Source organism: Triplophysa rosa, linkage group LG17, assembly GCF_024868665.1.
Source record: "Triplophysa rosa linkage group LG17, Trosa_1v2, whole genome shotgun sequence".
In the NCBI taxonomy this organism is placed as follows: domain Eukaryota; kingdom Metazoa; phylum Chordata; class Actinopteri; order Cypriniformes; family Nemacheilidae; genus Triplophysa; species Triplophysa rosa.
Window position 1 is genome coordinate 7,908,421 of NC_079906.1, and position 22,596 is coordinate 7,931,016.

Sequence of the window (22,596 nt, forward strand, 5' to 3'; positions counted from 1 at the left end):
ACAAAAATATGGTAAATTCTAAAATCTAAATATTTTGTTATGTTTTAGCATCTTCAGTGTGGTCTTCCTAAGTCATCCATATACACAACATTTTAAAATAATGTAAAAATAATATGTTGGCACAATTATATTTTTCCCACATAATAGATTTCAGACATCTGCCCTCAGATGAAAAACATCCAGTCAAGTGACCCTAAACTTTTTGAATGGTGTTATCAAACCTTTTCTCTATTGTTTTTGGTAGCAAGTGAAAGGGTGAAGCTCACAAAGATTGTTATGAACCTTTCTTCCTCCAAATAAAAAATAAAGAGAGAATACGGTAATGTTTGAATGTTGCATAAATATTTATTTTTCTGGTTTATGCAGTGATTGTTCTAATAGGATTTCTGACAGCCTAGTGGTAGCGCCGCATGCTTCAGACTCAACATGTGCAAGACTGCTCGGTCACCTGCTGTTGTCTCGTGATCAGTGGTACCACGTTAGTCTAATTATCGTTCCATGTTTTTTTTTTAGTTTGAGTTTGGGAGATAGATAAGTTGCTGTCGGATGACCTTAGTAATTGTGATCAATACATAAAATACAATTTACAAATTGCATAAAGATAATAAAAAATATAGGCGCTTCAAGAACCTGTTTGGTCTAAATGGTTCCATAAAGAACCTTGAAGAACCTTTCTGTTTCACAAAATCTAAATTCTTCAGATTATGATAAGGCACGAAAGAGATGGTTCTTTAAAGAACAGTTGACTGAATGGTTCTGAGTAAAACCAAAAATGGTTCAGCGTCGCTGTAAAAAACCTTTTCAGCACCTTTATTTTAAAGAGCGTGGAGGCTGTTTTTACTGTAATATTACAGTATAAATGTATCTGTTGCTTACACAAACTGCACAACGTCAAGTATTTTCATAATTACATTTTATTATTTTAGCAGTACAAAAATAAACATACATACATACTGATAAACAGATCTAAAGTGGCGGTACAAACAGAAGCAGAACTCTTGTTGGTTTAAGAATATAATGTGATGGTTAAGAGCTCAGGGGTAGACAGCGCCCGAGTTCTTTAACAAGATTTGGTCTCAGCTCCTCTAATAGTTTAATGTGATTTTACCATAAGCCTTGTTTTATTTTGAATGTTCGCTTGCGTAAACGGCAGGAAAGAAGACAGATTAAAACATTGAGAAGGTGAAATGACTCGGAAGAAAACAATCAGTACCACTTGACAGTAAGGTTGAATTTGTTTTATATAGTTTTTCAGCATGTATTAATATTTGTTAATTAATGTCAATGCAATTATGTTAGATCACTGCATTACATTTTGGTTTTTATTGATGTATTAGTAAATGCTGAAACTACTGAATTAATGAATGTTGTTGAAGTATTATTCATTGTTAGTTCATGTTCATGTTAGTTGCCAATGGATCAACTAATGTTAATAAATACAACCTTATTGTAAAGTGTTACCCAATCATACCACAACATTTGCTTAAATATAAAGGAAAATTAAATGAATATACTATAAGACGCTCTATAAAAAAATCTCTTCAGGTAATGAACTGCCTACAATTGATATTTTAAATGATACAAAATTCATCATTCAGGTGAAGTACATTGTTATGAAAAATTAACATTCATTAAAAAACTGATGCTACAAATATACAGACGTATGAGTTAGGCATGTGCTCATCATAAGTTGATTCAGAGCAACAACAACAAAAAAGAAACATTGGTCACATCGTAAGAGTCCAGTTGTTCAACATGCCTGTCAAACAAATGAACAAATTTAACTCTGTTGTGCTTTCAATTCAGCATGAAACCTAACATGAAACCTAAAGATGCAGTGATTATACTTTATGAGTTATAAAATCTCTCACATTTAGATCATTTTGCCAAGTAATTTTCCAAGAATGTTATCAAGTCTATAGACCTGCGGCAAAGCGCCCCTATGGCAGAAAGTGCCCCAGTAACAATGACATCACAGCTCCAAAAACCATTACACAGTTATAAACGGGTCCAGCACTGGCAGCACCCATGTAATAATCCACATCCGTCTCATTGTGGGACTCAGCGTGGTCTTCTGAATGCCCATTGCCATGTGCTCCATGTCTAGAGTGGCCGTACCCATATCCATGTCCATACCCTCCATGACCATAGCCTCCGTACCCGTGCCCATGCCCGTGTCCATACCCAGGCTGGGCCATGGAGCTCAAACCGTGGCCGACCAGCATACCTCCTAACGCCCCAGCTGCAGCCGCCCCCACTACCTTTCCTGTACTGTGTCCAGACGAGCCTCCGGTATGGGGAGGTGGGGCGTGGTGTGGATGACCACCCCCTGCTCCCCAGCCTACACGACCAGCGCTTCCACCACCCCATGCGCCACCTCGACCGCCTCCACCGCGCCCGAAGCCCCCGCCCCGACGCAACTGGACCACTGGAAACATTGTTGTCATGAGTAAAAGGCAGATCATCGAAGAGAAGATTTTGTAGTGCAAGGACATGCTGCAGAAACACAAGAGAGCAGGGGTCAAACTGAGCGCATTGAGTAAATCCAGTGACAATATATTTGACGAGATAAGCTCATGGATATACAGATATATAGATGACAGACATTATTAAAATGTCTGTAGGTTCTTTATCACAGAAAAACATTTTCATAATCAATATTGTCTAGACATATGGAAAGTTTGACTAATTATTCTCTAAAAACAATAAAGATGCAACATAAGGCTGAGTAGATATTATTAAGGAATAGTGGACAAAAATGGTGATTAAGAAAATGTTTTTGCATGGTTTTGATATAAGCAGGCTTTTTATGTTTTCTGTTTTTACATTTTTTCTAAATTTACTACAGAATATCAGTAGAACGTCACTGTGAAATGAGCCGTCTGATCTTTTTGTAATCTAGGCCACCAGTCTGTGAGCTGGTCAGGTAGCTTTAAAGCTTTTCATTATTATATAGGTACATTATATTGCTTAATTTATTATAATATAGTTGAAAATTTAACAAAAAGAAAAAAAATTGTCCATGACCCCTAAAATGTTATTGACTGCACTGGAATTAAAAAGTAAAAAGCATAGATACTTAAAAAAGTATACTAATTATACATATTAGCAATGTATGTTATATAATAAGAAGAAATGGGAATATAAAAACATTTTCAATCTTACTTTTATTTAATTTAGAGTACATATTGTACATAAATAAAATTAAATGATGCTTAAAGAAAAGAAGCTTATACTTACATTGAATTTAGACTTGAAAGAAAAGAACAATCTTCAAAGTTCAGAACGACTATCCGAGATTTACTCTTTCCAGCCTGCAGTGCTTGAACGGAACAGACGATATGAGACAGAACACACACACATTTACGTGTATACAACGGCATTAACTGTCTGCTCCTCTTTCTCTGATTGGTCAGGTGGAATAAACCCACGTCGCTGTCAACGACACAGGACCAGAACATTGGTGTAATCCATCAACAGGATTAAGAAGTCTATGGGTTTATCGTGACATACGTGTTTAGGCCCTGCAGGGGTCACACTGTGGGGTGGTCATGTGGTCCCTGTGTCTCTCCATGATCTCAAGGATGCTGGTTAGGTAACTCGTGAGAGGCTTTGAGCTCATGCATTGAGTCAGTCTAGAGTCAATTCAATTAGTCTTGAGATTTATGCAAGGATTTTCATTTGTTGTTAAGCACAGCTTGAAAAATAGAAAGAGACACTGTCACAAGGACAAATATACAGTGGAATCAAAAAGTTCAAGACCACATTAGAAATATATAATTTGGGGAATTTTAGGATAACTATAGGATGTTATAAAGTTGATTTTGAGATAGAAGTCTGCACTATTTCTGTTTAAAGTGATAGTTCACCCTAAAATGAAAATTTGATCATTTCAAACATTTATGAACACAAGTTAAGTTAAGAACACAAAAGAAGGTATTTTGAAGAACAGCACTGGCACACTATTGTATGGACACAAAACCAATCCAACTGAATGGGGGCCAGATACCGATATTTTTTGTGCTCTTCGAAAGAAAGTCATACAGGTTTGAAATGACAAGAGGGTGAGTAATGATGACTGGATTTTCATTTTTGGGTGAACTATCTCTTTAAGTATAATAAAATGCAAACAAATTTGTGAAGTTTACACTTTTAGACGGTAAGGTTTTCGTGCTTTCAATTACAGACACAAGTTGCTCATTGGAACTGGACATACTTGAAGTTAATGCAAAACAGGAGTATACTCCTGCTATTAAGCCATCAAAAAATGCATTCATGGTTTAATTCAATGTTATGCTGCAAATATGCAAGCCATACAAACCAATTCTATTCAATGAGATAAATGTCAAATAGAACAGTAGTCCTTATATGTACTGCATTTGAGATTTGTAGTGCATATTACATTTAGCAACATTCTGCAGTGTATGCTATAGTGTGTAGTGGACAAAATCAATGCGTCACATTTTCTGATGACATTTTATTTAAATATAATATATCATCATATTCTCAGTTTTACATTCAGTAACATAATATAGACTAAATTCATGCCAGATATCAAACTTTATCTTAACATATGAACTATGACAACACAAGTCAGTAGGTGTAAATACGAGTTGTCAAAATGTAAAAAATGTACTTCTTTTTTAGCAACTATAGTCATGCTGTCCTCTTCAGGTATCCAAAAAACATACTAGTCATACTAACACACATCCAAACAGTGTTCAGCTGTTCATATCCTACATTTCCCTCCATCATTCTGATCTCAGTCATGCTTTAAATTCACAGTCTTTTTCCTCAGCATGAAATACTTTAATTCACAAAGACAATTATTACCTTTCGGGTACAAAAGGAGTCTTTAAATCACTGTCTGAACGAGACGTTGGTCAACTGGAATCAAAAGTGTTTTGCAATAAGCTCACACTATAGGCAGTGCATGTATACCATTCCTGCTGTTTAGACAGATACGCATTATAAGAGAACATAAAGTATATATTCTGAATACAGCCAAGATATAAAGGGAACAAACAATCATGACCTGGGAAAGATTTATAAAAAGGGATAAAGACCCCATGAAATCAGTTTTGTGGTTCTTAGTCCTTACTGTGTATGTTTCATGTTCTGCTAGTTAACTCCTAAAATCTTGAGCAGTTTAACACATTTCACATAGACTTTCTCTTCCAAGAAAAAAGATTGAACAGAAATATTGATTATTGACAGATTTATGTCCAATCATGCTCTTCTATTATAAGGTCCATCCTGCCAATCATTGTTAATGCCTATTGGTTTGGAGGAAGAAAATCTTCGATATCCTGCACTCTTGAAGAGATTTCATGGGGTCTTTAACCAAACGTTCTACAATTGTCTCTAATCTTTGTTACCTTGTGCTTGTCATTATAATTTCTATTTCCAGTCATAACCGGATGAAGAAATTCCCTGCTTTAGTGGACTGTGCTTTTACATTATTGTACCTGTATGTGATTCGCTATAGCACCAATCCATGCAAACAACACAGAGGAAAAATATAAAAACTATTTTATATTACAAGGTGTACCATCTTCATTGGTCAGTAAACGAAGAGTTTGTTTCCAAAATGAAAAACTCTGTTTTTACAAATTTTCAAAAAATCATGTTTTTTATTATGTAATCATGTTTTATTGTGTTAGTTAGCTATATTTTCTTTTTTTTATGGCTTCAAAACAAAACCAACTGCAGTTTGATTGATATTAATTGGAATGCACAATAAAAAAACATGATTTTTCATCAATTCATCATTCATCATTTTGGAAATAAACTCTTCAAATGCATATTAGTGGTTTAGACTGACGAAACGTGCTGAAGAAATTCGGTCTAGGAGCCCTTTCATTAAAACAAAGAGGGAGAATGTTAAGAGACATGAGTGCTAAGAGAACGGGAAAGGTGAAGTGCTCTTCACATACAAGTGGAACCTTCTGGTAAACACTGCAGCTGTTTCTCAATGATATATCGCAGGTACTTGTATCTATTGAGAGAGAGAGAGAGAGAGAGAGAGAGAGAGAGAGAGAGAGAGAGAGAGAGAGAGCATCTATTAAGAGAAGTTTGATTTTATGGTTTAATATAATATTAAGAAGACTAATAACACGATAAAAAATACAAATTGTTTTATTATCATAAATGTTTCATGTATATAAATTAAGTCTACATGTAACTGCAAACTTAATTAAGTAATAAGGTATGTTCTGTATGTAAACTGCTTAAAAGTATAAAACTGTAATTGTGGCTGGTTTCATTGTTTCGTTGCATTTACACATTTGACCAGCAGATGTCCCCAGCACGTGGCGTTTTGAGCTCTCAGAAAAGTTCAATTATTTTGCAAAGCAACTGGCTCAATTCATTCAAAGCATTTGTTTCTCCTATCATTCAATTATTTTTTATGTATATAAAGTAGAACATACCTGCTTTTCAGCTTCTGTACCTCTCTGTCCTCCTCTTCCTTCAGTTTGATGATAAAGCTCTGCAGAACAGGCATCTCAAACTTTATGTACTGCGCCACCTAGTGCCACGGAGAACAACTGCAGTCAGACCAACATTTTTAGAACTGTTTTTAAATTACATTCAAAATTACACGTCATATAATAAAAAAAAAAGAATAAAACCTGACAACACACTCACTTCATAGGGTATCTCTTCTCCCAGGTCCTGCTCCATGAGAAATATCTTGCAGACCTGCTCGCATGGTCCCTGAAGTATTCTCACTACTAATGGGTAGTCTGTACGCTTCAACTTAACACGCTCTGAAACACAAACATAAGATTGCATAGTTTTAATGAATTTCACATGAATTTCTCGGAAGAATATCTGAACGCTCTATGCGTGTGCAAAACTGATGCCATGACGCTGTTGATTGTTTTCAGGGCACTGCTATGTGGTTGAATATTGTCAAAATATTGTATTTTGTGTTCCACAAAAGAAAGAGCTAAATTAAATTAGTAGTTTCCCATTAGTATTTACTATGAATAATCATAACAGTGAAGGTTGCCTCCACTGTCCAGTAGATGGAGATTCAGTGTCACACAGTCAATAACTTTAAACAGGAGTATAAAAGGAGCAAAGTACTGACCCCCGCTGGTGTGAACTAGGTACAGGGCGAAGTCATCAGGGCTGTTCTCAATTTTAAACTTGTTCAGTAAGACTCGCAGCACCTGTGGTGTGGTCATACAGCTGTTTATCCGTGCGTTTGTTACAGAACCATATGCAGGTGTGAACACAGCCGTCTGCACAAGAGAGAGAGAAATCTAAAGTTGAAAGACTAAAGCACACACGCACGTACGAACACCACACACGCACGCACGCACGCACACACCCTAAGGGCATCTTCTCAAGTTACCTTGTGGTTGTAAAAATGGCCATTGATGGAAAATCTGTGTCTTCTGATTCGCCGCTGGTCGCTAGGAGACCGCCTCCTGCCCCGTCTCAGCACGCCAGCATCACTTTTGGTTCTAAGAAGCTGAGATGAGACATCACACTCCTCTGGCAGACAAAAGATGAGAGGACAGTGACTACAACACAAAGACAAGTGATACATGTTTGGTTTGTTTTATTATGAGGTGTACCTTCTGCTTCATCTTCCTCTGCATGTCCATGTGTTGTGCCGTTGCTTGATTGGTCCTCTGGGGGTGTGACCTCTACCTGAGGCAGAGTCTGGTTCTGACCCTCCTGACTGAGCACATAACATAAAAACACACAAGCATAAACATTAACAATCCAGACCAGCGCACAGTAAAATAATATCAGAAACAATGTGATCAAAGTTAGAATAACCAAAGGAAGAATAATTCCTCTGAGCATCATCTTTTATTTTTTAAATGAAATCCAAGAATCACCCTTAATCTTTTCTTCCAAACAGGCATAAACATATTATGAACCACAACAGTTATGTTTTAATACATATTCCAGTCACAGTCTGCTGTGATATGCCAACAAACTAAATCTGGATTTAAGTGATTCTGGGAACAGGCTGTTAAGATAGCATGATCCTTTCTAGCTCAAATCATCTGAACTATTCCATTTCTAAACTCTATTTTTGTTTAAAAGACCGAGGAAGAGGCAGAAAAGAACATTTCTCTTGGATCACACAGTTATGTATGCTTTGCCCTTCTTTTGAACTCATCATCATCCTAAAAGCATGAGTTTAAAAATAGACAGGAGTGGAGATTAAACAAAAGTAATATTTATAACACAAAATTCTAAAACATATCAACTGCTGGAATGTCATGTTGGAATCGCGGTCATCTCAAGGATACGGTTGCTATGGCAACAAACACAGGAAACAAAGGAGGCTTTCAGTGTCTGTGCTGCTATGGTATCAAGGTCACTTGAGTTTAAATATAACCGCTTTGAAAGAAATATAGCTTTCATGATGATGATGATGATCTTCATGCAGTTTGATTGATAAATTAAGTAAAAATACAAAAGGAGTATTTTTCTTTCTTTCCCAGAAGTTTAAGGAAAATTGTTTTCTGCTGAATTTAAATTTTTTGTAGTTCTTCCCTACGTATAGTAAGTACAATTTCTCAATACAGAAATCAGAATAAATCAACTACTTTGTTCTATGAGGAAGTTGTGTAAATATGCTAATTTAAATATGCGTTTATGTCCCTGTGTGTGTGTGTGTGTGTGTGTGTTCGGTTCATTGTCTGACCTCTGGTTGTCTAGGTTACAGCCTGAGTGCCAGGAGGTAGAGGAGGGAGGTGGTCTGATTCGCTCGTGGTCGTCCTGCATCTGAAGCCTGATTGGTCGACGCAAACCCCACGAGATATTGAGAAGTCCTTCTATGATCAACTCCCCCTCTTCCTGTAGGGTGAATACACACATGCATATGCAGTATTCTGACTTTATTATCCCAAATAAAACAAGTGACCACATATAACTGATCCGTCTATTTAAAATATCATAAACTTTTACTGATGCTTTAATTACAAAAAAGGGGGTAAATGAGAAATGCAGCCGATCTAACATTGGCACAGTATTTTGGCATACAGACAGCCAAAGCACCTGCAAACTACATTTACAGACACAAAAGCAGATCCACACCCCCACTCCGGCCGTACATCCTCCGTTCACAGACAGTTATTACTCCCTAGAGACCAGTGAATAATTGAGAAGGCACAGAAGGGGTCAAATACTTCCCCACCCTCCACAGGAAAGGGCGTGGAAACTCTTTCTTACCTCCCGGTGTCGTAACTGCAGGTTCTTTCCATCATAGTAGAGATTGTAGGTCTTTAGATGAGAGAGAATGCTCCGCCTGCATGAGAAACACCAAAAGCCTTGCTTAAAAATTCATGAAACGTTTGAAAAAGTAAAACTATATTGCGAGAAAAGGGGCATGTCCTAAAAAGCAGTCAAAGTTCACCCATACACATTCCTGTGATTTACTTTAAATATGCAATTTGGCTTTTTAATTCAATCATTTTCAATCATTCAATCATTTGAAATCATTATCAATTAGTATTGTTTATAATGCATTATTTATTTTACATCTTCGTTTTAAAGGTGGGATGGTTGATTTGGAAAGGTGCTAACTTTAGCCTGCTAGCACTGAAATTATAATCCCGCCCTCTAAAATATTCGCAGTCCAAAACCACGCCTCCTCCAAACACATGAATGTATTTCGTAAATCCACGTAACGAATTACAAACTAAATCCATTAAATTCTTCTCGAAGCACGTACAAACCTGTCCAAAAGAAAGAGAGCAACCATGGTATCGTCTTTCAGACCCTTTGCCTGCCGGAGCTGCCTACATCATGTAAAAGATGAACCGATGTTAATTCGAGTTTTTCCTCTATCATGATCCAGATGTTTTTTTCGTCACTGCTTTTTCAAAAACTGACTTTCGTTTTGTAGATTTACTTGAAGTTGGATTGTTGCTTATTGTCCGCCATTCTCCCTACATTGACATGAAGTATGATGTCTACGTGAACAGGGTGCGCAGTGGTATGCAAAATACGTTGACTGAAAATGTACACATGACCATTCACAGCGTTTTGATTGGGCGAACGTTTTTTTGGTCCTACGACTTTCACAGACAATATATAATTATAAAAATATTATTTGACCAATGACCACTATACTTCTTGATTGCTATGAGGATGTAAAGAGATTTCCAACCAACATGACAAAAAATGTTTCTGGACAGGATCACCCACCCTGCCTTTAAAGTGATAGTTCCAAACTACTATAACTTTCTTTCCTCAGTGAAACACAAGAAGAGAAAATCTAAAGAATATTAATGTTGCTCTTTATTACATACAATGCGTGTAAATCTGAACTAGGCAACATTCACAAACCTTACGTCTTTTATTCCACTGACAAACAAGGTCATATGGGTTTAATACCATGAGGCAGAGTAAAATAAAGTTTTTCCATTATCGAGTATTCTTTAAGATGTGAACCGAAGTGATTTTAACGCTCAAGCATTCGGTGTCAGATTTACTCACTTGCTGATGAATTTGTTCTCTCCAAGTAGCACTCCGTCAATCCTGTCATCCATTTTTTTTCAGATACGACTGCATGGAAGGACTCTAAGGGGAAAATAGAGAGACAAAGAGAGAGAGAGTTGAATGTTAAATTAAGACGTTGTGTTTCTTTATTTAACATCAAAGAATGAACTATTCTGTAAGTAGGTCAGAGCGAGAGGAGGGTTAAGAAAACAAAACAACAAACCCTTATAACAAACAGAACATTTGCATATCTCAGTCAGACTGACTTGTGTATTTTTGATATCTCTTGATAAAAGACAGAGGCGTGTTCTAATATCATGCAAACCTACATGCAGCCAACTCCAACAAGATGAACGTAAACTCAGCTAAAAGTGAACTATTCATAAGGATGTGACCAGAACAGAAACAATACAATAACTAGATTCTGAAGAAACCTGCCAAGAATTCGTTTAAGAGATTAACAAAAAATAGGATTTAGATGCTAAGTGATTGATCATCATTTCTTTTCACTTTTTTGTAATGATGTGGTGTGATACTAAATCTGTTATTACTATGGTAGTCAATGGGGGACCAAGAACTGTTTGGTTACAAGCATTCTTCCTAACCAAAGAGAGAAATGTATACAGGTTTGGAACAACTAGAGAGTGAGTAATTCATGACAGAATCTTCATTTTTGGGTGAACTATCCCTTTAAAATGAAAAAAATCTAGTTTTTACTATATTGATAGGTCCGATATCAAGATTTGGTGGTTTGAATACCCATGTGAAGTCTCTCAAAGTATTTAAATCAATTTTTGAAATCAAGCATAGTTTTCGATAGTCAGGAAAGTGAATCGTCACATCCATAGTGGTCCATAAAATGAAACAACTATTAAATCCTACAAAGTATGTGCGTCCTTTTTTGTCACATCCATAATCTTTCTCTTAAACTTGTGCGTAGACTAGGGCTGTGTATTGGCAAGTGCCTCCCGATACGATACATATCACGATAGATGGGTCAAGATACAATATATATCTATGTATTTCGATACGATACACATTTGCGATATATTGCAATACTTAAAGTAGAAAATGTAAAAAGTAGAGCTAGAAATACAACATGCTGTGCACCACCGGGGGTTTTCTGTAAGGATAAGTGTAAAAACATCCCTTACCTCTGCAGAGAGGCCATGATGTGTGATGCATGGACCTTTAGATCAGAGGTTTGGGTTCTCAAACTGTGGATTGCGCCTCTCAAGTGGGTAGCACAGGGGAATAAGGTGGCTCACGCAAGTCACTTGGCTGTTGTGGTGCATTACAGTTAAAACAATGAACATGGGCAGTATAAAACCTCTGGTTCATCTGTGCTGTAAATATCACATCCGTGAAAGCACAATAAATGTCATTGTTACTTTTCTTAATAAACTTTTTGTCTAATGCACTGCAGTAGCCAAGTGACTTGTGTCATGACTTGCGAAGCCTACAAACAGCATTATTTTATATAACTCATTACTCCATGACTTATTTTGAAAACCAAACCACACCCACACATCAGCTCTGAGAGCTCCAAGCCTTCTTATTTTCGCCATGCTCGCTTCCACTTACTTTTGGCCGTATGTATATGACATGAATAAAAAAATTATCGATAGTAGAGGTATCACTATAAAAATATTGCGATAGTTACATGTATCGATATTTTTGCACAGCCCTAGCGTAGACTGATATTATTCTGATGTCTGGACTCTACCAACAGGGGTTTAGTAAAATATAAACAGACGGTTCAATATATTGGTAATAAATACATTGTTCATTTATATGTCAAGTTTTGACTGACAACGATACACCCAAAATGCTGAACTGCCAAAAGGAACTTTTAAAATGAAGTCATTCATACATTTATGCACAACTTCCCTAATACATTTAAATGGTCATGTGGTTCCATATAAACAATAAGAAAAGGCCTTTTGAAAAGCCTTCTTACGGTAATTATTTAACTACAAAACATTAAGGGGATACATTTTAATAACAAATATCTACTTTTTAAAAAGATGCAGTTTGAAATGTTACAAGTAGCTTTAAACACACTGACTCAGATCTGTTTAACAGTAACACCACATTGAATTGTTAAACAGTAGCGGACAAATATCCCCGTGTTTGGAGGTTCCCCTGGCACATACTAAAGACTTCCTTCCTAGCCAGCTGGAGGGACGAGGACAGGTGCTGGACAACAGGCTTACAGTTACCCCGCTGTTACAACTACTAACATTCATCACCACGGCTCTGACATACTGGCTTCCGCCTGGTGCTAAAACCATTACTTTTGATATAACACGCTTTTATCTTACGATTTAAAATGAATTTATTTTAAGACACATGTTCACACTTGTCAGTTAGCACAGCCTAGTGCGAATGTTATAATCTGACACATTCTGCCTATTCTCTATCTTCTCTACTTCAAAACAATAGTAAATGAACTCCTTATTATGTGCAGAAATTGAAAACAGCTGTTTTTATTAATATCAAAATCATAAATGACATTCAAGTCACTAAAAAACAATACAAACTATAAATCTATCAACAGAAGCATGTAATCTCAATCTCATTCAACAACGTCTTCTGGGATTTCCAGAACTTTCACTTTAAGATGTAATAGACGTTACTGTACCTTCTCTCTGGTAGATACGGGGGTCTCACAGCCGGTGGTCTCTAAGGCTGAAGTGGTTAACTCATGTGACACTCTGATTTTGTGCTTTGCTCTCTTAAAGTCTTCCTCTTTCTGATTCGCACAACGGAAACTGACAGGAGGCCTTTAAATTTCAGACTTCCCTATTATTGTGGAACTGTCACCACCCTCGGCTCGCACCCCCCATCTCTCTCTCTCTCTCTCTCTCTGTGTCCCTGTCTCAAGTTATGGATATTATTATGAACACACACACGCACACACACTATTCTATAAGGCCGATATATTACATCTATCCTTTACGACCTAATAATAAGACCTAAACATACATGCGCACAAACAGAGCACGCAGATGCTGCCCAAGTGAACCCCAGATGGAACCGGTTATGGCCCGATTCGGCTCAAAACACCAAGCCGATTACTGTTTCACAAGAACATTATCCCATGAGCAGACAACAGCGTCCCGCTTTTGTACGGGCACGTTCAAACTTATCAACCTCACCATCTCTTGACCCAGTGTGTTCATTTAATATGTATAACTGTGAGTGTGTGTTGGAATAGCCCCTCCCACATCTTCCTCACACACTGGTGCGCTCAATCACGAGATGATAAAATATTCAATACCAATCGACCCAGAGCAGCTTATTCTTACATTAATATTTCATATCTTAAAGATAGTCCAGTCAGAACCATAGACGATCAATGTAAAAGCTTTTAGGCTTTAATACACATCCAAAGACAAAGACAACAGATAATGGGCATTAGGAGATATCCAGTGTTGACTAGAGGAAGCACATTAGTGTACTAAATTCAAATCAAAAAAGTAAAAACTGTGTGATCATCAACATGTAAAAATGAATTGATGAAGACACATACTTCACAATTCTATATGATCTTTTACATTTTTCTTTATTAGTCAAGTACTTTCAACCCCACTTTAATTTAGTCTCTTTAGTAAAAGGTCCAGTGTCTGAAAATGAGCGGCATCTAGTGGTGAGGTTGCAAATTGCAACCAACGGCTCACTCCACCCCTCACTCATTCCTTTTGAAACACTACAGTGGCTGACACAGGACTAAGATGTCGTCACGTTTTCCCTTCTTTGCCGAAGGAGATAACGTATTTATGAAATGCGCTCTGTAGAGCAGTTTGTCCGTTTAGGGCTACTGTAGAAACAACATGGTCAATTCCATGTAAGGGGACCCGCGGTGTAGATAGAAATATTGCTCATTCTAAGGTAATAAAAACATAATGCTTCATACATCTCTGAACACATAGTTATGTATATTAAATTGCAATTCTGTCAATAGATCCGAAAAAATTACACAGATAACAACAGCAAATTTATATGAAGGAAAAACCTTGCAACACAACCACCCAAAATCAAGTTCCATGCACATCTCCACGCTTACGCAACTGTGCACTCTAGCATTAAATGTGTCAGAGGACGGAGTCTATGAAAGATTCATGAAGAACATGTGGACTATTTTTACACAATACACAATTAAACCCTCCTAAAGATCAGCCCTGCATAGTAACACAGTCAAATGTGCCTAATTACATGTTTGTCAAACACAGACTGTCTGGTGGGTTGGAACTTGTGTCGTCTGGGCATATGTGCCACAGAGTCGACTCGGGAAGATATTTGGGGATTTGTGGAAGTGCTACGGACTGTATGGAAGCCATGGTCTTTAAACCAAACCACCCAGATTTCACCAAACAGACTTTGATGCATCTCTTTAGATAGATTTTTGCTTGTCTGTACAATACAGAACAAATGCACTCTGGATTATTCCTTTTTTTTCTCAGCCTCTTTTCCTTCCCACTGGCTTGAAAGTTCCCCCTGCCTCTGTCTTCAAGATCCTGTCCAAGATCTCCCCTCGCTGTTTCCTGGCCTACTTCCATCACATACACAACATGAACATCCAACTATTCTCTCTCCTCCCCCAACCAGCATCTCCACACAAACACCGTAGCTCAGCTATTGTTTAAATCGCCGCGGCAACCTGGAAAACACTCGCGATCCAACAACAAGCTTTGTCCAACAATGCCAAAAGTCGCAGGTCTGCTCCTTCTTCCTGCCCTTCACTCACATGTTCACCAGCTTGAGCCATCACAGTCGGCGAAGTGTTTACAGACACACTGCTGTGATTATATCTGAGACCCTGAGGAGTTCTGATATGAAATATGACAGAAGACAGGACACAGCTACTTTTTACTCCGTGGAATGGAAAATGTGACTTGAACTATGAGAGATCCTAATCGCTTTAAAGTAAGATCGCATCTGTAAACTCATTAAAGGGGTCTGGAAATGAGTAACTTGCATTTTGTAACAACAAAAGGATCCCTATATGCAGTTGTTAAGTTTACAAGAACAGTTTCAGGACAAAGATGGAAGATGCACTTTTTTCCACTCATGATTTCCCTGTTCTGGACAGTTCATGACCCAACTCACTCACAATGTCTATCAATGTATATCTCAAAAGTCTTTTAAAAATACAATTATATTTTTACTTGCACTTATTGCTGTTTTTGAATACTGTATGTTTTTTCCTTCTGTGCAAAACAAATGAGTAAGACTTAGCAAATCGTAGCTGCCCTTCCGAAACCTCATATGTCCAAATTCTCTGTACTTTTATGATTACACGCCGTGTTGACCAGCACCTTTTAATACTTTTTATTGTTTAGATATTTGTAAAAACCCAGTGTCAGACATAAAGGGTGACTCATAATGGTGATTTATGAACAAAAAAAATCATGAAATATGGAGATACGAGGTTTCAGAAGGACAACAGCGAAATACAAAATTGCATTTTACAGCAGTGGACGTGAATTTCTCTATTTGTGATCCAGGGAGAAAATAAAGACAGAGTTGTAACGACGTGGTTTGTAAACGTTTAAAAATGTGTTCAAAATGCTTAAAATAAAGCGAGGCAACACCCGTTATGTAACCTGGTCAGATGATGACAGGCGAGTCAATTCAGCGCATCATTACGAACACAACTCATCTGCTACTCAATTCTCCCCAAGGACCGTTGGGAGATAAACAACTATTAAACACTGGGACATATTATTCTTTCAACAGGAGTGCACAGATGGTATCGTAATCGGATCCCTGAATATTACATTACATTTCCAGTAAAATACTCTCAAAGAATTTCAACAGACAACAATTTATCATACTAAACATCGCGCTACAAAGTTGCAAACACGTGCCAATGTAACGTTACATGCCAGTAGCATGTATCCGTAGCTCTCAAATCATTGAGTACACGCCTCAAGTTAAACATTACAAACATGGCACACAAACAACCTACCCCTTCTCACTCGGCACGCGTGTCGATCTCTGCTTCCCAGATGTCCGATGTCACGACGCACGTCCGTCAATTCAGATTTTGGAGGCGTTTTAATCTTATCTGTAGATTTGCGCCTAACGCAAACGCACCGCTCAACAACCCACGATACAAAGGACCGATTCCGGGCACACTCACACAAACCGGGACTGGTTCGAGGCTCAGTGGGCACATCGGGAACAATCGGGGTTTTGGGGGGAGTGTGTGAGGAGGAATACCCCCATCTGTTGTTACAACGAGCAGATGAGCCAATCCGCGCGCTCTCTGACACCCCTTTGTTCGCGCTGCCCCTTTAGTGATGGTTAATACATATGCGCGTGGGGAATCCCTCCGATTAAACCCACTACTGTATGGGACAGTATAGATACAATTAAGGGACTGAAGGCCAATAAAGGGATCATTCATTGAAACGTAATAAACAAGGAACTGACCTCAAGTTTATTAAAGTTCGAGATATTTTTCTACATTAGGTGTTTTTATACGTCATTATTTCTTACTGCACCTTATAAAAGCAACCAGGGTGGGTTTCTCTAACTACACTTAGCCTACTCACAAACTTAAGATTTCCCATTTCAAATATGGAAACACAAACTGTAATCTTCTTATACTGCATCTTGCATTATTTTAACCTGGGGTTTTCGACTGCAACATCTGCTCACTCTGGCTGCTTTCCTGAAGCGTCTGTTAATCGAGACACGGCAAGCGATTAATCGCGTTAAATCAGACGTCACGGTCAACACAAGATGCGAGGACGGGTGAAAGTTTGGGTTCCCAGATGAGTTTAACAGATGCTGGATACATCAAACAACATTATTCTCAACTAAATTAGATAGATTATAGTTGAAATGTGTATTGGCCTAACTCTAAAAGAAATAAAACATTGAGAAACTGTTACGCATTTAAAAAACAAATTAATTATTATAAAAGGAGTTATAAATTCAAAACAACTTGCACGCATACACACACAGACAATAATACAAGAGACAATATAATTTGCTCAGAAACATATTATTAAACATTTTTTTAGCAACGAGGAACAAAACTTCGGCTGTTGCTACTAACATGATCTGCAATGGCTGGTGCAAGAATATATCACACTCTGTACTCTGTTCAATATATATTCATGTATTTAGAATAGTCAATGTATTTTACCGCTTTCTCAATTTGTACTACTACGAACATGAACAGGAAGTAATGTTAGAAAAATACAATATGAAAAGTTCTGGCTAACAAAATTATTTCACTGAACTACAGATTTCAAAAAGGAAAAAGAAGAATTTATTTTAAATAAAAACATGACAAAGTGGTGCACTTTAGAGGCTCGATGATTAAGATTATATGCATGGATTTTTACAAACATCTTTTTGTCAGTATAAACACAAAACCATGTATAAAAAACAAGAATAAAACATTAAAAAGATATGGAACACTTCAAATAGTTTAAGTATTTTCAGATCTGTTCCCCTCAAAATAACGGAAGGGTTTTACATTTCTCACTCTATATGCAACCACGTTATTAAGACCCATCACAACCTTTATACTTTAACCCAAGCTTACGCTGAGACGCATCAAATTATCATGTCTTATCAAAATGTTCTGATATAAAAAAAACTATAGCATCAGTAATGCAGGGTTTAAGTGCTTGCTGTATTTTGGCCAAAGAGATTTAAAAATTGCTTTAAAAGTTTGTCACAAGATGCGAGAGGTCTTTATAAGGAAGTCCACAATTTTGAGATGTTCCGCATTTAATAACAAGAAATAAAAGGACAAAAATGTTGACACCAATGACAGCACTGTGAAAGCTATAGATGTAAATGAAGGGGTATAGAGGCAACACTTGTTGCATTAACTTTGGATAAACAACTCTCAGACAATCACTATTACCACTTTGGAGTGCTGATTGTTTTATTGTTTAATAAGATTCATGTTAGTAATGTAAGAAAAAGTGCTATAGTCACAGATTCCCGACTACCTTTGAGCTGTAATGCTTGAAGTATCAAATGTATGTTTTGATAGCGATAGTTCCGAGCCAGTTACTCAAATACAGCAAACAGCACTCTGTTTCTAGTGTCCACTACCATAAGTGATTTTCCATCACAGGTCCCAAATACTGCCACTTAAAGGTTCTCATTTCACCTTAAAAACACTGCAGCTTCCTGTAATGCACAGAAAACGGCAGATGTTTTTAAAAAATGGTAAATAAGGCAAAAAACAAAGCAACAGTTCGAACATTGTGTTACAAAGTGAAATGGTCCTTGCATAATTACAAACTTCTATTAGAAACAAAAATAAGCAACCAAAAAACTCGTCATAACAGTAAGCTGTTTCACAAGTTAGCTAGAATGAGAAAACATCTTTTTGTTTAGAAAAAAAAAACCGTATAAACATGTTTAAATTGGAATGACCTACCGAGGAAGCACCAGTTATAATGTAAATCTGTATTAATATGAAATGGCCATTTCTATGTGCCCCAACACATCTAATCCAGGCACATCTTCCATGTCAAGCCGAAACATTTAACTTGTGCAGGTAGCAGAAAATTATACAGAAAAGATAGCAGACTTAGGGAATATAAATAAATAAATTAAAGGAAAGAAAATGCATTGAAGTGGATGCAGAGTAAGGCCGACATACAGATATAGACCATCAGGTGGCGCTCTGGGTCACTTGTGCATATTCCTCTCCGCAAGTGACCTACGACATCATAGCCCCTAACAAATCTTGTGTTGAATCTGCAGGTGTAAACATCTTAAAACTGTTCTTCGAGAAGATGTCTTCATAAGGATTACAAAATGTTTCAATGTTTCTGTAAAGCAAAAATTGAGAACTATGCTAACAATGTGAGGTAACAACAAAGAGATTAAGGAATAGTTGTATGATAATTCAATAAAATAGAATTTGTACAGTTTGAGAGAGTCACTAAATGGCCACATGTGCAGGGGTTAATATACATTAACCACATTCACAAGAACAGTGAGGATTGAATAAGTCCAACCAACAAAAAGGACACACAAGAAACCCGGCGTAACAGGGTTTCTATTGATAGATCCGCACAAAAAGAAACACTTTTCTTCTACCATTGGTTTCAATAGGGCTGCCTGAGTCTTGCATTTATTTCTTTTCCACTGATTTACAATCTTTCGGTCTATCATTTAAACTACTGCATAGCTGTCTGCTTTCAACATTCTATCCACCCCTAAAACTTTTGCAATAACTACAATCTCAAGGATGTGAAAAACAGCAATATTACTGGCCGATTTTTCCTAACCCCAGTAGAAAAAAAGTCAACATTAACTATCTATCAACACAGCAGCACTAATAACAGGCAGAACTATGGCCATTTACTCTATTATGCAATGTTAAATATTTTACAGGTTAAAACAGAATCGTTCTCTACGTTTTAAGGCATAGGGACACGTTTTTCTAAACTTATGAATTGAATATAGTCACTAATGTATGACTAACTAGATTTTTGGACAGACACGAAGACAGACGGACACTGGAAGTTAAACTAGGAACAAGCAAAGGAGGTTCGACTACATTTTTGTGCGTATATTCTTGCTTCATCAAGCAGTGCATTTACAATAAAACACACGAACCTTGCATTGCTACGTAAACTTGAACAAGCCACTTGCATTAACAGGATCCCAGCCAGTGACATGCATTAAAAAAAGTACAGACGGGTTTGTGAGCGCGGAGGTGTGAGACGGTCGACACTCACGTTGGTACTAACACATCCGATTATCTATGAGATGCTGTGAGGGTCTGCAAAAAAAGGAATACTGATAATTGAAATTCGGTAGATATTATATGATTTCCATCTATCAGTTTGCGCCTTCTTGTTCTTCCACATAGAAGAAAGATAGAGGTGCAATCTGCATTGCATCCATTCAGCGTTGTCATGGAGACAACTACCATCACCTTTTTTAGGAGCCATAAAAAAGGCTATTTAAACTGTAATGTGTTGGCAACTTTATAGTTGACCAAGAAGAGTTTCAGAGGTTATAAATGAAAGCAGGATAAACAGTAGATGGCTGTTTAATAAAGCGTTACACTGACTGGGTTGAAATGAAGCCTTGCTATGACCATCTCTTCCAACTGAACACTTATACACGGTGGCTTAACACTATACCCCACTTTCTCCCAGTTCTGGTTTTGTTGGAATGTCGTCCTTTCTCCTGCTTTGCCCGTGGGAGCTGTGCGTGAGAACACTCCATTGGTAGCCAGCAAAAGTAGGGCTTATTGGTAGGTACTGGAAAATGCGATGGCGACGCAGGAAGTCCATACCAAACGGGAGGTCGTATGAGTCCATTCCGTCCCGTTTAGATGCGCTGTTTCTGCGATTCATCTTATGGATTCCTCTTTCTTCCGGAGAGCCTGAAATAGGACATTAAAGGGTTTGAGGTAAAGACAAGATGGGAGTGAATACCCTAATGTTATACTGCAATGTTTTTGTTGTAATTTAATCCAGACATTTCTGATCTGTAGCACACACAGGCAAAAATACATTTAATAATCGTGTATTTATATTTCTTTTACAATGCACCATTTCTTAATCTCAAGAAATTATCACAAAACTATAAAAACGTTTAATATCAAGATCATTTAATTTACTTAATTTATTGTTTAATTACATTTGAAGAGTTTATTTGCAAAAACAGCTTTTTATTATGTTGTGTTAGTTAGCTGTATTACTGTATTTTTTTAGTTATTATAGCTTTATTAAAACAACCCAACTGCAGTTTGACTAATATTACTTTGAAAACACAATAAAAAAAAACATGAAACATTAAAAACCAAGTTATCTGATGTTGCAAATAAACTCTTCATTTTTTTATTTAACCTTTATTAATCAAATCAAAACGTTCCTAAATTTGTATGCTATAGCATCTGCCAAATCTAGCAGAACTTTAAAATGAATACAAAACAAAAATTTCAAGAACCATGCACAAATAATAGTAGTTTCTTCACATAGATAAATGTAATTATTTAGTTACAATTATTTCAATTAAAATACATTTATTTATTATGTTCATTTAATTTGTTTAATTACATGTATTATTTAATTTGAATAATTTTTATTAGTTTTTACCATTTTTATGCTGCCATCTGCCAAATTTTTGAAAACTGTTTACAAAAACATGAACGCAAAACTATTTATTCACACATAAATGTAATAATTTGCATTTAGCATTTTTTAGCCTGACTGTCCACAACTCCATCATAACAGACATCCACCAGTTAATAAAAATTGTTATAAAAACAAACAAACAAAAACACAGTATCTCCTGATCGCTGAGGAGGAAAATACATTATATGAATATAGTGAGATTTAAACCTACCAGGAATAGTGTTGTCCAGCACAAATGCCACAGAACCTCCAACAAACATTGCAGTTGTAAGAAGAACATTCAGCACCTGATCGATCTGCACTATACCTAGAAGAAAAAGAGCACTATAGGTTCTTCATTGATTCCTCATGGCTGGATTAATGCAAACATCATACATCTCATCTGTGTAGTGTAACACCGTGTCTACACCGGACGCGATGCGGCGCGACAAACGACAAATAGAACACATTAGAACCTACAATAATTTTTAAAATTTCTCCACACTGGATGCGGCATGGCGCGACAATCCCATTAGATAAAACCGTGTGTCGTGTCGCGTCACGCCAGTCGCGTCTGGTGTAGACACGGTGTAAGTGTGCAAATGTATGCATCTACCAGTGACAAGAGGGTTCCCTTTGAGATAGCTGGGCAGGACCAGGCCAAAGAAGATGGAGAAGCCGAGGACAAAGAGGTTGCGTGAAGAGTTGAGGTCGACAAACTGCAGGTTGGAAAGTCCAACGGCGGTGATCATGCCGAAGAGCGTGCAGAACAGCGCCCCCAGAACTGGGTCCGGCAATGATGCGAACAGAGCACTGAATTTACCAACCATTCCCAGCAGAAGCATTATAGCCGCACCATACTGAATGACCCGCCTGCTGCCCACCTGCCAACAGGAACACATAGAGGAAAGAAACTAACCAATCAGAAAATGGTCTGGTTTGATTCTCTTCATGCGCTATTTTAAATGCATGTTTACAACCCATCTTATCTACCTTTTAA

General features: G+C 37.2%; 3 protein-coding genes across 4 annotated transcripts in view; all 3 read right to left on the minus strand.

Moving 5' to 3' along the window:
• Positions 1-780: 780 nt before the first annotated feature.
• Positions 781-4,370, minus strand: prnpa (prion protein a). Its single transcript, XM_057356075.1, has 2 exons — positions 3,241-4,370; positions 781-2,496 (listed from the first exon to the last, which is right to left on the minus strand). Exons 1-2 carry the CDS (start codon positions 3,459-3,461, stop codon positions 1,941-1,943), a joined length of 777 nt encoding a protein of 258 aa, XP_057212058.1. The 5' UTR covers positions 3,462-4,370; the 3' UTR covers positions 781-1,940.
• A 128-nt stretch (positions 4,371-4,498) lies between these two features.
• On the minus strand, positions 4,499-16,708 carry rassf2a (Ras association domain family member 2a). Of its 2 annotated transcripts, none has more exons than XM_057356073.1 (10): positions 16,451-16,708; positions 10,474-10,557; positions 9,205-9,280; positions 8,678-8,829; positions 7,590-7,696; positions 7,364-7,506; positions 7,097-7,250; positions 6,649-6,770; positions 6,432-6,529; positions 4,499-5,998 (listed from the first exon to the last, which is right to left on the minus strand). In XM_057356073.1, exons 2-10 carry the CDS (start codon positions 10,524-10,526, stop codon positions 5,929-5,931), a joined length of 975 nt encoding a protein of 324 aa, XP_057212056.1. In that variant the 5' UTR covers positions 10,527-10,557; positions 16,451-16,708; the 3' UTR covers positions 4,499-5,928. The 2 variants fall into 2 exon arrangements, with proteins under 2 accessions (XP_057212056.1, XP_057212057.1); XM_057356074.1 differs by lacking the exon at positions 16,451-16,708 and adding an exon at positions 13,121-13,463.
• Positions 16,709-17,595: 887 nt separating this feature from the next.
• The window catches only part of slc23a2 (solute carrier family 23 member 2), a 34,185-nt gene continuing 29,184 nt past the window's right edge, over positions 17,596-22,596 (minus strand). Inside the window, exons 13-15 of the mRNA XM_057356072.1 lie at positions 22,213-22,480; positions 21,829-21,924; positions 17,596-20,863 (exon numbers count right to left, since the gene is read on the minus strand). Of these exons, the coding sequence (XP_057212055.1) occupies positions 20,613-20,863; positions 21,829-21,924; positions 22,213-22,480 (615 nt within the window). The 3' untranslated portion in view covers positions 17,596-20,612. The remainder of the gene's footprint in view (positions 20,864-21,828; positions 21,925-22,212; positions 22,481-22,596) is intronic.

What these genes read in the sequence shown, in the direction of transcription:
- prnpa (XM_057356075.1), bottom strand. Translation starts at nt 3,461, where the DNA reads ATGTTCTGGTCCTGTGTCGTTGACAGCGACGTGGGTTTATTCCACCTG. An exon ending in CTTTCAAGTCTAAATTCAAT is followed by an intron (nt 2,497 to 3,240) that starts GTAAGTATAAGC and finishes GTGTTTCTGCAG; the next exon opens with CATGTCCTTGCACTACAAAA.
- rassf2a (XM_057356073.1), bottom strand. Translation starts at nt 10,526, where the DNA reads ATGGATGACAGGATTGACGGAGTGCTACTTGGAGAGAACAAATTCATC. An exon ending in TGCAGTTACGACACCGGGAG is followed by an intron (nt 8,830 to 9,204) that starts GTAAGAAAGAGT and finishes TTCACCCTACAG; the next exon opens with GAAGAGGGGGAGTTGATCAT. An exon ending in TGTAACCTAGACAACCAGAG is followed by an intron (nt 7,697 to 8,677) that starts GTCAGACAATGA and finishes TTATGTGCTCAG; the next exon opens with TCAGGAGGGTCAGAACCAGA.